We start from the raw sequence: 13,604 nt of genomic DNA, 5'->3' as shown, positions 1-13,604 counted from the left end.
ATTACCGATGAATTTCCGACGGATCTGTTCTAATTTCCGACTTTTCGAGCACCATGTCGTTTTTTTCGATTTATTTTTCTTACACACATATCATACTTCAATAAATACATATTTTATAAGTTATAGCTAAAATAAACATACGTACACCCATGTACACCTTCGGGACCGACGTTTCAATTTTAATTTTCAAGTTTTCGAGTAAAAAACAAGGCTTTTGTTACTTTATCTTCCTCACACCTTTATTATACATCATTAATATATTATTATTATTATTATTATTATTATTATTATTGCAATTATTTTTATTAGGGTCATTATTATTTATTAATACCAATAACTAGATAAATAGTAATTAAAGATAATAATTACTTTTTTCATCAAAAAAATAAATAATTATTTTATTTACTAATACTAATAGTTACGATAAAAAGTAATTAATAATAATTATTATATTATTTTAATTAAAAAAATAAAAAATTATTTAAGTAATAGTAATATTTTAAGTAATTAAACTATTTACATATACTATACTAATAGAAAAGTTGATTTATTTGATTGATAATTATAATATTTGAATTATAAAAGTTAATAGTTAATTACTTTTATTAATAATAACTGAGTTATTTTATAATAATATTAATAAAAAAAGTTACTTATTTTCTAAAACGACATTTACGCTTGATAATTTATAACTTTATAATAATTATAAGTGATAACAAAATTAATTATACTATGATAATTAGTAAATTGAATATATATATATATATATATATATATATATATATATATATATATATATATATATATATATATATATATCAATTAATATTATTAATTGAAATATTTTTAGAATATTAGTATAAAAAAATATGATTTATTTTGTAAAAAAACAGTTCCATCGAAAATCCGTCGGTGATTACCGACGTAATACCAACAGATCGCCCAAGTATAGTATTTCGTTTAAATTCCGTCAAAAATCTGTCAGTGATTACCAACGGAGTTTTGACGGAATTCATTTCCGTTGCTATTTTGTCAGTATTCCGTCACTAATATTAGGGTTTTTATTTTTGTCACGATTCCGTCGGAATTTCGTCACTAAGACCAAAAATTTCCGTCACTAATTTCCGTAGGAATCCACTCTGTTTTCTAGTAGTGTATTAAGGTTCATCAAGCTCTAGAGTTCAAGGGATAAGATTTGGCTACACTAAATATAAATGACAATTCCATATACACATATTGAATGTAAAAGAAAGATACATATTGGTTTTTTTGTTTCTTAATAATGTCTAACAACATCTTGTCCAATATTTTCTCACACGTTCTTTTCAAAATGAAGTATAGAGAGTTGGTGTTACCATCAATGGAACTTTCTTTATTGCAACCCCTCCCTCGTTCTCTGTCATGTCAATACTTTTAGGGCTTAATTCATAAGGAAGTGTCCAGTTAAAGTAGTATAGCATCTGAGCAAGAGCGGACTTAACAGAAATTACACCAAAACCAATCCCAGGACAAATTCTCCTCCCTGATCCAAATGGAACGAACTCAAAGTTTGTACCCATGAAATCAATAGACGATTGTTCAAATCTCTCTGGTTTGAAACGTTCTGCATCATCCCAATATTCAGGATCAACTGCACATGCAAAAGCATTGACAATCACTTTCATTTTCAATGGAATATCATAGCCATCAATTTGACATGGTTCTCTACATTCCCTTGGAAGTAGCAGAGGGAGAGAAGGGTGAAGCCTAAGAGTTTCCTTGACAACTAAGTTAAGGTAATGCAGTTCTTGTAAGTCATTCTCACTGATTTTCTTCTTTCCTTTAAATGCGTCTCTCACTTCTTTTTGTGCCTTTTCCATCACGTTTGGGTTTCTCATCAATTCTGTCATTGCCCATTCGATTGTCATCGCACTTGTATCAGTTCCTCCAACAAAAATATTCTGTGTCATTACAAATGGTTCAAAAGTCAACAAATGCTCTGTTAATGACAGAATAGCTTTCTTAATTAGTTACTTATTTATTAATTCTATAAATATAAATTAGTTATAAAAAAACATTATAACAAATCAACTATTTCTAAAGTTATATTTTCCATATCCATGCATTTACAATGTGTGTGAATATATATATATATATATATATATATATATATATATATATATATATATATATATATATATATATATATATATATATATATATATATATATATATTACGAAATACAACTTGTCAACTTAGTATAAAAATGCCCACACAGAACATGCTTGTATAAAAATGGAAAAACAAAACCCAAAGTCAACACTCAGGAGAGAGGAGCAAAGATTAGCATGGCAAGTGACAACTAATATCAACACTTAATAACAAAAATACAAAATAAACATAGAATATATATTAGTCGATATGTCGTTTATGTCTTCTCTATATATTAATTATTAAAAAAAAGAAACCTGTTGTTATATAAATAAATAATATATTAATAATATGATATTAGTTTCTTTTAAGTGTAAACACTATACTATTAATCACCACAAAACTACCCTAAGCTAATTTGACTATGTTTATAGTTCCTTTGATAGTTTAAATATATACTAAGGGAGATAATTTATATATAGAGGAGAAGGAGAGAGATGCGTAGTGTACCACAAAGATAGCTTTGATGTTGTTGTCTGTGATAGGGACCTGAAGGCTGCCACTCTCTTTAATTGTAAAAAGAACATCAAGCAGATCATCTCCCGATCCTTCGTTTCTTTCTCTTTTGATTTTCCTTTCTTCAAAAATATCATCAAAAATCTTATCAAGACTTTTATGAATCTTCCTCAACTTTGATCTCATCCCAGAAATGACGGAAAGAAACCCAAACTCAGGAAACAGATCTGCAACAGAAAACCCACTCACCAATCTTCCCAACTCATCCACCAACTCGATCAATACATCTTGTTGTTTGCAGTTATCCCCAAACGAAGATTTGCACACGATGTTATTGATCATTCTCGTTACCTTATCACGTATGATCACCGGCTTTCCACAGTTGGATCGAATGAACTCAATGAAATGGTCAACCTCTTGCTCCCGGAAACAACCGAAAGATCGGACCTTTTTGGGACTTAGAAGCTCTACAGTGAGGATCTTCTTCATCTGTCGCCAGTAATCACTGTAAGGGCCTAGAGCAACGTCGGAACTCCCATACAACACAATATCGGCGAGCAGTGTGTAGGGGCGGCTGGCGAGGGCGAGGTCGTTGGTTTTGAAGACTTCTTTGGCTAACGGAGGCGACGAGACGACAATGGTGGAGATCTGGCCGAGTTGCAAGTGCATGATGGGACCATATTTCTTGGCTAACTCACGGAATGCATGCTGCGGCAGTGCTCCGCCGAGCTGGTGGAGGTTTCCGATGATGGGTAGTTTTGGTGGACCTGGTGGGAGGTTTAGAGGTTTGAAGGCTTTAAATTTTCTGTTAAGGATGAAGTAGAAGGAAAGAATGAGAGATGAGAGGACAACGAGGAAGGTGAGATCAACTTCCATGTTGTGACGATGGAGAAGATGATGGGGAAGCTCTGTGTATTTATATAAATTTATACGGAAGACGTTTTGTATATTCAAATAGCAAATTGGCCAATTGCCAATACATAAACATGCATAATTAATTGTAGCGACCACTCTTTTCTTTCAAATAAACAAAACACAAGTAGAAATAGACTAATAGTTAATTAGTTATAATATAACCAAATAAGACAAAAAAAAAAATATAGTTTCAAAACGAATATTATGTGTTTTTTATGATTGCTAAACGCCTGATTATTTAGATAAATTGTTATGTTTGTAAATCATAACACTACATTATTTATTTTATAATATTTCTTTGTAAAACAAGTTGATAATCATACTATAAACAATGCTTTAGTTTTTATAATAGCTGAAATTTCCAATCGAGTCGACGATTGCAACTTTCTTTTATTTGATTATCTTGTCTAATGTGGCATAATATGTCTGATAGTTATATTAGAATGATATTGATATTTAACATATACAATAGTTATATTAGAATGATATTGATATTTAAATTTTAACATATTTGATTATTTATTAGAAATTGATTTTAATAAATATTCATAAACTTTTATAATAAAATAAAAAAAAATATTTATTTCAGTGAAATAATTGTTTTACAATACTAAGTAACATATTATTTCATATGTTTTTTTTAAAGAGGATTATTATTATTATTATTTCATATGTTATTAATTAATAAGTCAGACACAACTTTTTGGACTAGTTGAATCATTTTGTCTTTTACTTAAAGACAAATGGGGTGTATGGCTTATATTTTTAGAGACAAAAGTTCTTTTTGGAAAAAATAAAATATAAAAGATGTTTGGTAAAAGGATTTTAGAAGCTACTTTTGGATTTTGATATAAGAAAAACTGACTTTTTGGAAAAGTCAGAAAAACATGATTTTTTGTAACTTTTTCAAAAATGACTTTTGTCTCTAAAAAAGATAAGTCAAACACCCCCAAAGTTTATATTTTAAAAACTTAGAGTTTATAAAATTTAAACAATTCTTTTCTTTTTGCATCATATGGCCGAAAGTATAGAGTAGGAGGAGGAGAATGAGTTTCCAATTTGCTTAATATAAAGTATAGCTTGTTACTTCTCAAAAATATATCTAAGATTCGATTATCATCAATTCCGATTACGGGAAGAGGACATTCTAAAAACTGCTTTCTAAACCCGTTACGGCTATTACGAGTTCATTGTTATGTCCTTCGGTCTGAAAATGCCCCCACGACATTTATGGACCTCATGAATCGAGTCTGCCGCCCATTTCTCGATAATTTTGTAATCGATTTCGGTAAGGTGTGGGATACCCACTTGCCCTTAATTGAATTCTCATACAATAACAACTATCAATCGAGCATTAAAGTAGCTCTTTTCGAGGCTTTGTATGGCAGGAAATACAGATCACCTCTTTGTTGGGCTGAGGTGGGTGACACTCAGTTGGCAAGAGAACAAACACCAAACAACACTCTCACAGGACCTAATATCATCCGGGAAATGACAAAGAAAATAATCCAATTCAAGGTACGACTCAAAGCATCCCGGGACCGACAAAAGAGCTACACTGATAAACAATGAAAGCCTCTGGAATATCAAGTCGGAGATCGGGTGCTATTGAAGGTCTATCCCTGGAAGGGGATGATCCATTTTGGGAAGCAAGGAAAACTAAATCTGTGATACATCGGGCCATTCGAGATTCTTGCCCGAATTGGTCCGATGGCTTATAAGTTGTAGTTACCTACGGAGCTTAGCAACGTACACCTCGTGTTCCATGTGTCGAATCTGAAAAAGTGCATATCAGATAAAACCCTCGTTGTTCCCCTAGATGAGATCGAAGTAAACGAGAATCTCCTGTTCATAGAAGAGCCGATTGAGATAATGGACAAAGAAGTGAAGCGTACAAAACAAAGCCACATTACGATTGTGATGGTTCGATGGAACGCTAAGCGTGGACTGGAATTCACATCGGAATGCGAAGACCAAATGAAGAAAAAGTACCCTAACCTTTTCTTTAGTTCCTAAGAACAACTTTCAAAAGCATTTTGGGACGAAATTCCCTCTAACGGGGGGATGATATCACAACTAGCATTTTTAGCTAGGAAATTCTACCTAGATATAATCAACTCATGTTGTAACTTGTACTCTAAGTTAAAGTTAAACACAATACTCATTCATAAACAAAAATTTGAATCAAAACTCATTCGTGAAGTCTACAACCAAATTTAATACATTTCATACGCTCAACAGTAGGTTTGTAACCCTAATGTCCCAGTTCAACTTTAATTGGACCAGGACCCTCTTATTGGGCCTAATGGACCAATAAACTCACAACTCGATTTTTTTGGGCTAAGAATCCTCAATTGGGCTCTACTTGGACCCACATTCATTAAACCATAGCATTTTAGGCCATAGTGGGCCTAAAATATCTCACTTTGTCTACATAGGCCTCATGGGCCATAAATGTCTTCTTGAATTTCATTGGGCCGAAAACCCATTGTATTTACCTCTTTTGGGCCGTGAATTCATAATAGGGCCCAATAGGCTGAATACTTCCATATTGCTCCATATAATTTCAAGTATAACCAAAAGTAGCCCAAACATTTCTTTTCTTTTCCTTTTTCCTTCCTCTCATTCTCGGTTCTATATATATATATATATATATATATATATATATATATATATATATATATATATATATATATATATATATGTGTGTGTGTGTGTGTGTGTGTGTGTGTGTGTGTGTATATATACACACACACACATTGTAAAAACGTGGGGGGGGATATCATGGGGATAATTTGAGGATGCCACCTCATTAATATCTCCCATACATCTGTGTTTAACCCTCCATGTATTAACCTAACTAAACCTCTATCTCTCTTCTTCTTAACCCTTAGCCAAGGTGCGTCACACCACTACCTTCATTTTTCACTACTAAGTCACTACATTCCTCCAAGAACACCAAGCAAAATCCATCCATTCTTCCAAAAAATTCGTGTATGCTTGTGTGTGTGTACTCAAGAATACATCATTAAGGTTCATCATTTTGGTAAGATAGTTTCTATTCTAGCGTTTAACTTCATCATATGAAAAATCTTTCACTCATTAACATTCCATATCGTGATTCATGCTCCTAAAATCTCCTAGAATTCGAAGAACTCATCTCAAGGAAGCATATTGACCGAAAACTCCTCCAATCCTCTTCCAAAACCGATCCATCAACCCCAAAGTGAATTCATACCCCCTATTTTCGATTTTCACTATGTTTTGGGGGAGAATACAAGTTGCTTTGTATAGATCTATGTATTTATGCATGATTATATGTGTTTTCCATGTTATATGTTGTGGTTATGTGTTTGAAACATCTTCGATTTCGAAAGATCTTCTAAAATATGGTGATATTGTAAACTAAAATATCTTATGCAACTTATGTTGAAGATGAAAGGATTAAAACATGTTTAGGATGCTTGAAACTAAGTAAAATCGTGTAAATGGCTAAAAATTGACAAAGAAAACAAAAGTGAGGATCTTTTTGTCAACTCATGGTTTTAAGACGACTAGAAGAGTTATTTTTTAATAAAAAATGGGTCTTTATGATATTCATGGTTTTAAAAGGGCCAAAAGTGTAAGTTTTCACAAAATGGGCCTTAAATTAGGCCTTTACAGTTTCATGGACTAAACTTGTAAATTTTTTACTTTTATGAATTAAATTGTCATTTTAAACAACTTTGAGTCAAAAATGCAAATTTTCGGTTAAATGGGCTGAAAATGAAAATTTTATTAAACCTGGCCTAAAAATGTTAATTTTAGTGTATTTGGGTCGAAAATGTCAACTTTTATAAAAAATTGGGCCGAAAATGACAATTCTAATACAAGTGGGCTAAAAATGTCATTTTATTTTGAAACAAGCCCTTAAATGTAAACTTTGGTCTTAAGGGACGTAAAGCGTCATTTTTACCAAAAATGTGTCTTAATTGTAAATTTTCGGTATTATGGACAAAAATGTCTTTTTACGAAAAGTGGGTATTTATGTCATTTTGATAAACAATTGAGCTTAAATGATCAACGTAATAACAAACAGAACAAATACGTCACTTACATTTTTTTATTTGGGCTGAAATATACCTTACACGTTTATTAGGCCTTAGTGGCCTATTTAGATGTTTAAGTGAGCCTAGAATACACACTACATGTCTATTGGGCCTTTGTAGTACAATTACATGTTTATTGGGGCTGAAATATACACTACATGTTGTTTGGGCCTGTGGCCCATTTACATGTTTATCGAGCCTAATAAACTAAAAACATACACGTAAACAATATATTTTGTGCAATTCAATATTCCCGTAAATTTAGTTAAGGCTCCTGTGAGACATTTAGTTTGACACCTATCTAGTATACAACTGTAGCCTGTAGTTATAACCAGAGTCTCCTAGAGGGAGAGCGAGAGTTCGTGTATAGATCTATATGGGGTTGACTCCCCCGCATGTGAGCTATTCGCTATAGTTAGACTAGGCTAGTCTAGGGTGACAAACCTTACCTTAAACAAGTCGGCGCCCGACAAATGTCAGGACAAGCGAACCAGTCATTATCAAGTATGGTTATAACGACTCACATAGAGAATAACTCCATTATAAATTTATAGAATACATATACCCTTTTGATGATACAAAAACATACATACACCGATACTACGTCTTAGGGTTTTAAGGCCACAACACTTTTAGAAATAGAAAATATCTGATTTTCCGGGAAAACATACAATTTTACAATACCTTCTACTTACAACAGGAAGTATATGATTTTCTGAAATACTCTTTATTCATGTTCAAACAAAAATACACATGCCTTAACATGGGATTGAACACAAAACTTTCAAACCATTTTTATAGAAAATATCAGATTTTCTGGTGTTTACTATATGATACAAAACTTTTCATTCAAACATGCTTATGAACTCAACAACGTTATATATGTTGACATTTTCAAATAACTTGTATTCTCAGGAAATTGTTAAGCAGGTGGGCATCAAGAATATGTGGAAATTTGTTGCATTTTGTAGCTATTATAAACATTTATATTTTTGGATGTAACTCTTGTAAACAATTACAACGATGTAAACTCAGTATTATTGTATTATTGTACGTGTGATGATGATGTTTGCCTTGTTTCTATTATATTAAGTGTGATGATATTACAAGATGAAGTCATCCAACCCTCGGACGTTTCTGACGTCTGGTTCGGGGGTGTGACATCGAGCTCTTCCCCTTGGAACCGGAAGTACCTTAAAACATTTAAACATAAAATTGTAAGCACAAAGCTTAATGAGTTCACCAAAATACCACATACCATACATACACTGGGCTTCACCAGACATCGAGCCCTGCCTAGTACTGGTCGGGCCTCGCCCGATTAAAAGGCCTATCTATAACATGTAGTGGGCCCCACCCAACAAATATAAGGGGCCCCGACCAAACATACATACAAATACATGAAAGAGTCACAAAGACAGCTAGCATCCTATAAACATAATTTAATGGGTCGATATTGGTTCCTTCGAACCGTAAATGCTGTCGGGAGACTCAACTCATTTGGTAATAGGTAATTCTCACACTCAAGTCCCTGGTCCAAGAATCGCCTCACACTATACATATCAAAACCAACCCTAATTAATAATTTGGGTAATAATCATAATCAAGGGTCCAATACATACTTCCTCTCTCTAGGGTAAAAGACCATTCTACGCTTTCAAAGTTAGTCCATTCCAAACATGGCCCAAAGCCATAAAATGACCAATTTCCTCTTTTCGGAGTACGTCGTGCGTACTCCTTCACTACGCCATACGTAACGTGTTTCCATAGAAAAAGGGGCTAGACTAGGCTACATGCTACGTAGCCATGTTTACACCTTGTGTACTCACTGCTTCATCAACTTTCCATGAAATTTCATTTTGCACCTTGCCAAGTCGTTAGTGGAGCATTTGTGGTTAACCGACACACTAACTTGGACTAACAAGGGTGGCAAGGGTAGCTTGATGTTTATCATAGATCAATGAAGCGTGTGTGGTTAACTGGCACATTGATTAGGTGATAAATGACATCGAGAGTATCAAACACATTTTCATTTTTATTCACACCATGTTTGAGATCCTCAGTATCCCAGTCACAAACTTGAAGGGCATAATCGATATTAAACAAGCCATTGAAAATTTCAATGAATCTCATGTTGGATTAGGTGTCTAAGTTCATAACTATTCCTGGAATGTACTTGACCCGGTTAGCATGGTCCATTTGGATAAACCAAATGATAGAAATAACACTTAAGGTTTATTAATATATTATAAGTGTTAATATATTAATAATATTATTTAATTAGTGTTGATCAAGAATGAATTTAGAATTAATTAAGTGATCAAAAAGAGACTAATTAAATATATGGAGTTGATTTTGTAAACCGTCTATTCTTGTATAGTTGGGCTACTGATCCATGGTTTGTATGGATTGGGTTAAAACCCATAAGGTGCTCCATGGATAGTCCATGGAGGTTACAAACCCATGGATCATGGAATATGAAAAGCCATGACAATTAGGGTTTACATGGTGTAACCCTACTTGTGCCACAACTATATAAAGACCCCTATGTAAGCAAAATCGGATCACTTATACAAGATAGAGGGCAAACCGATTTTAGAGTGTTAGTGTACTTCTCTCAAGGTTATTCCAAGGATTATGGTATTGTGTGAGACATTTGTGGCATCACACTTGAGGTGTTAGGCTCAAAAGGTACTTAAGGAATCCAAACAACAAAAGGTATGTATTTCAACTAGCTATTATGTTTAAAAGTTCCCCATGCTATGCTAGTTAGGATAATAACCTTGGAAATCAAATTTGCATGTATCTTAGTAAAACATAGATCCAAGGTTTCTAGGGTTCCATGTACACCTTAGGAGTGTTAGAATGCTCAAAACCCTTCAATGGTATCAGAGTCTAGACTTGTTTATTTGATACTTGATGCAAACTTGTTGAAAAACTCCAGAAATCTGCTATCTAGTGAGTGAACTCGCCGAGTCCATGTGGGGACTCACCGAGTCCATGTGATAATTCATCCTACTCATCGAGTAGGTTCATGCACTCGATGAGTAAGAGCCCCAGATTGCAGATTTTCGAGTTTTCCTGCTGGAAATGGACCAGAAACATTACCCTAAAATGTTTTGGTCTTGTAAAACCTGTTTCAGATGGTGTAATGATTATGCTAATCCATTTACGATGGCTAATATCATAATTTCAAGTTTTATATAGTTTATTTATCATTCTTGAAAATTTTGATATGCATGTTCATGAACTTATGAGTTTAGAAGATCATAGGAATTATTTGTAACTTGCTTGGTAGTTTAATTCTTGATCTTGATGTAACGTCCAAAAATTTTCAACCAATTTAAACTTTTCAAAAATAACCCCAATTTCATTAATTCATTACAAAACAAGTTTTCAATACATTTGTTATCAGAGTATTCCCATACCATATCCTAAAACAAGAACATGAGGAGCGGTACGATCACGCCTTCGCTTTGCCACGGTCTCCTGAAATACCTGAAACATTAAACCACAACTGTAAGCCCGAAAGCTTAGTGAGATACCCCCAAAATACCAACCACATATACCATACACATAACATATCATAGAAGAACAACCATGCACTTCGGGTCTACTGTGCGATTGGTCCGCCGCACCAGGCCTTCAGTCCACCTGGTCCACCTTCTAAGTCTAGTTATATCCATCAAGTCTGCAGTGTGGTTGGTCCGCCCGCACGGGGCCTTCAACCCACCTGGTCCACTCTCTGAGTCTACAGTATGACTGGTCCGCCCGCACCGGGCCTTCAGTCGGCCTGGTCCACTCTCCTAGCCTCGACATGTCTGGTTTGCCCTCGTAGGGCCTACATCCTATTCGGACCGCTCGCTGGGCCTTCGAAATATCCGGTCCGCCCTGGGTATGTTGGCCTACAGCACAAAGTAGGGCCCGCCTCAACCCAACCCCAGTCAACCAACCATGTGCACATAAAAATATAACCATATAACAATTAATCATCAATCAACCGATCTAGCAGATCACATACATAGCATACTCTAACCAGGATACCGACCTAACCAGTCACTAATATAGCATCATCCCCTATATACCAGGATTCCGACCTTAACCAGGCCTCTAACATATACCATCCTAACTACCATGATGCAAGCATATAGCAAAGTAATAACATAACAACTACCCGGATTCCCATCCGATAAAGGGCCGGCCTTGGTGCCTTAGACCCTGTCGATATAGTGAGCATAACTCACCACACAACTGCTAACTGAAGAGATAAGATCATGTTGCTCGAACCTCCGACACGAACTCCACCACTGATCAATACCAAATAACTAAACTCAATAAATACCAGTAATTTCCAAAATACCCTTGGAAGTCAACTGGTCAACTCTTGGTCAAACTCAAAGTCCTCAGTCAAAGTCAAACTTCCTGATTGACTCTACTCGCCGACTCATCCCGCTGACTCGTCGAGTCCCTAGGCTCTGAAAACTCCCATATCGCGACCCAACTCGCCGAGTCGCCCCAAGACTCGCTAAGTCCCATGAACTCTGAGTCCCTTTATGCTCAACTCACTGAGTCATCCTTCGATTCACCGATTCACGATTTTCACGATTTAACCAAAAAAGGTTAGGATTCCTCTACCAGACTCGCCGAGTCCAAGAACAGACTCGCCGAGTCCAAGGCAACATTCATCAGACGCGCCGAGTTGTTCTTCCAACTCGTCGAGTTCCTGCCTATCTTCATCCAACTCGCCGAGTCCACCCATGCGACTCGCTGAGTATCTCCAGCTCTTAACCCATGCAGTGGCTTTTTAAGCCATGTTGGGGCTCCAATCCATAGATCTACCCTTCTACAAGCTATTCCTCACGTAAAGTTGCAAACTTTACCTGATATCAAGAAGATATAAACTCAAACACACATTAGGGCTTGGGTTTTAGACAAAAGGGGATTCACCAATCATCCAAGGACTGAAACTTTATGAACTTAGGACTCAAAAGAGGTTCAGATCTAAAGTTTCAGATTCAGATATAGCTTCTATAACAATTCCCTTAACCATGGAAAACCCTAGCCTCCACATATGAATGATTCTTGAAGAAAAGGTCAAGGTAACAACTTAATACCTCACAAATGTGTCCCAAACTGGAGTGGGTTCTGGATCCACACGAAATCCTTGATGGTTACCTCTTGCTCTTCAAGTCTCCTCCACCAAATTCACTTCTCAAAGCTCCAAACACTCTCCAAGCTCTAACTCACGGCTATTAGGGTTTCTGGGACTCAAAGGGAGTGTAGAGAGGTTGAAGAGAGGGTATTATGTTCTTTATATATAGCATAAACTCCAGATTAGGGTTTTTCTCATTCCAGCACCAACTCGCTGAGTCCAGCCTCCGACTCGCCAAGTTGGTCACTTAACGTGTGACCAGAATCGCGACTCGACTCACCGAGTCTGCCCATGGACTCGCCGAGTCGATCCCTCCTTTATTACACAAAGCACCCTGAACTCGCACTTCTGAACTCGGGGTGTCACAATTCTCCCCCACTTCAATTAGGCTTCTTCCTCGAAGCCTACAACAACACAACCCAGATGACACACCCTTAATACAACTCCTAGTCTCAACCGACCTGGGTTCGTCCGAACACTGCTGTCGGACCTCTATGAAGTCCAACTCTTCACTCCTAGAGTCACGACAACTGATTTAAGCCGGCCACCAGCTTCTTTCTCTGATAACAACGCTTATTAACCAATGATCACCCGATGATAATTTCATCACTCCAAATCACCACAATCACTTGACCCTTACCAAGCTAGGTATCACCATGATCCACCGGGTCCTGACTCGGTACCAAGTTGCTACCCCTTTCCTCGACTGACATATCCTTTATCGAATTCACTACTAGGAATCGCCCCACTTTCCTTGCTGAAACCAACTCGTTCCTTTCCCAGCTGACAGGATGGCACATCC

At 35.7% G+C, this 13,604-nt stretch overlaps 1 protein-coding gene across 1 annotated transcript; it reads right to left on the bottom strand.

Annotated features, from left to right (window-relative positions):
• Positions 1 to 1,205: 1,205 nt before the first annotated feature.
• LOC144998466 (cytochrome P450 Tp9025-like) lies at positions 1,206 to 3,551 on the bottom strand. The gene is made up of 2 exons (XM_078958218.1): positions 2,642 to 3,551; positions 1,206 to 1,940 (listed from the first exon to the last, which is right to left on the bottom strand). Exons 1-2 carry the CDS (start codon positions 3,521 to 3,523, stop codon positions 1,326 to 1,328), a joined length of 1,497 nt encoding a protein of 498 aa, XP_078814344.1. The 5' UTR covers positions 3,524 to 3,551; the 3' UTR covers positions 1,206 to 1,325.
• Between the last annotated feature and the right edge of the window lie 10,053 nt (positions 3,552 to 13,604).

The sequence above is a fragment of the Lactuca saligna genome, chromosome 5 (genome assembly GCF_052625555.1).
Source record: "Lactuca saligna cultivar CGN05327 chromosome 5, ASM5262555v1, whole genome shotgun sequence".
NCBI classification, from domain to species: Eukaryota; Viridiplantae; Streptophyta; class Magnoliopsida; order Asterales; family Asteraceae; genus Lactuca; species Lactuca saligna.
Note: the sequence above shows the minus strand (reverse complement) of the source record. Positions and strands in the feature narration are given on the sequence as shown.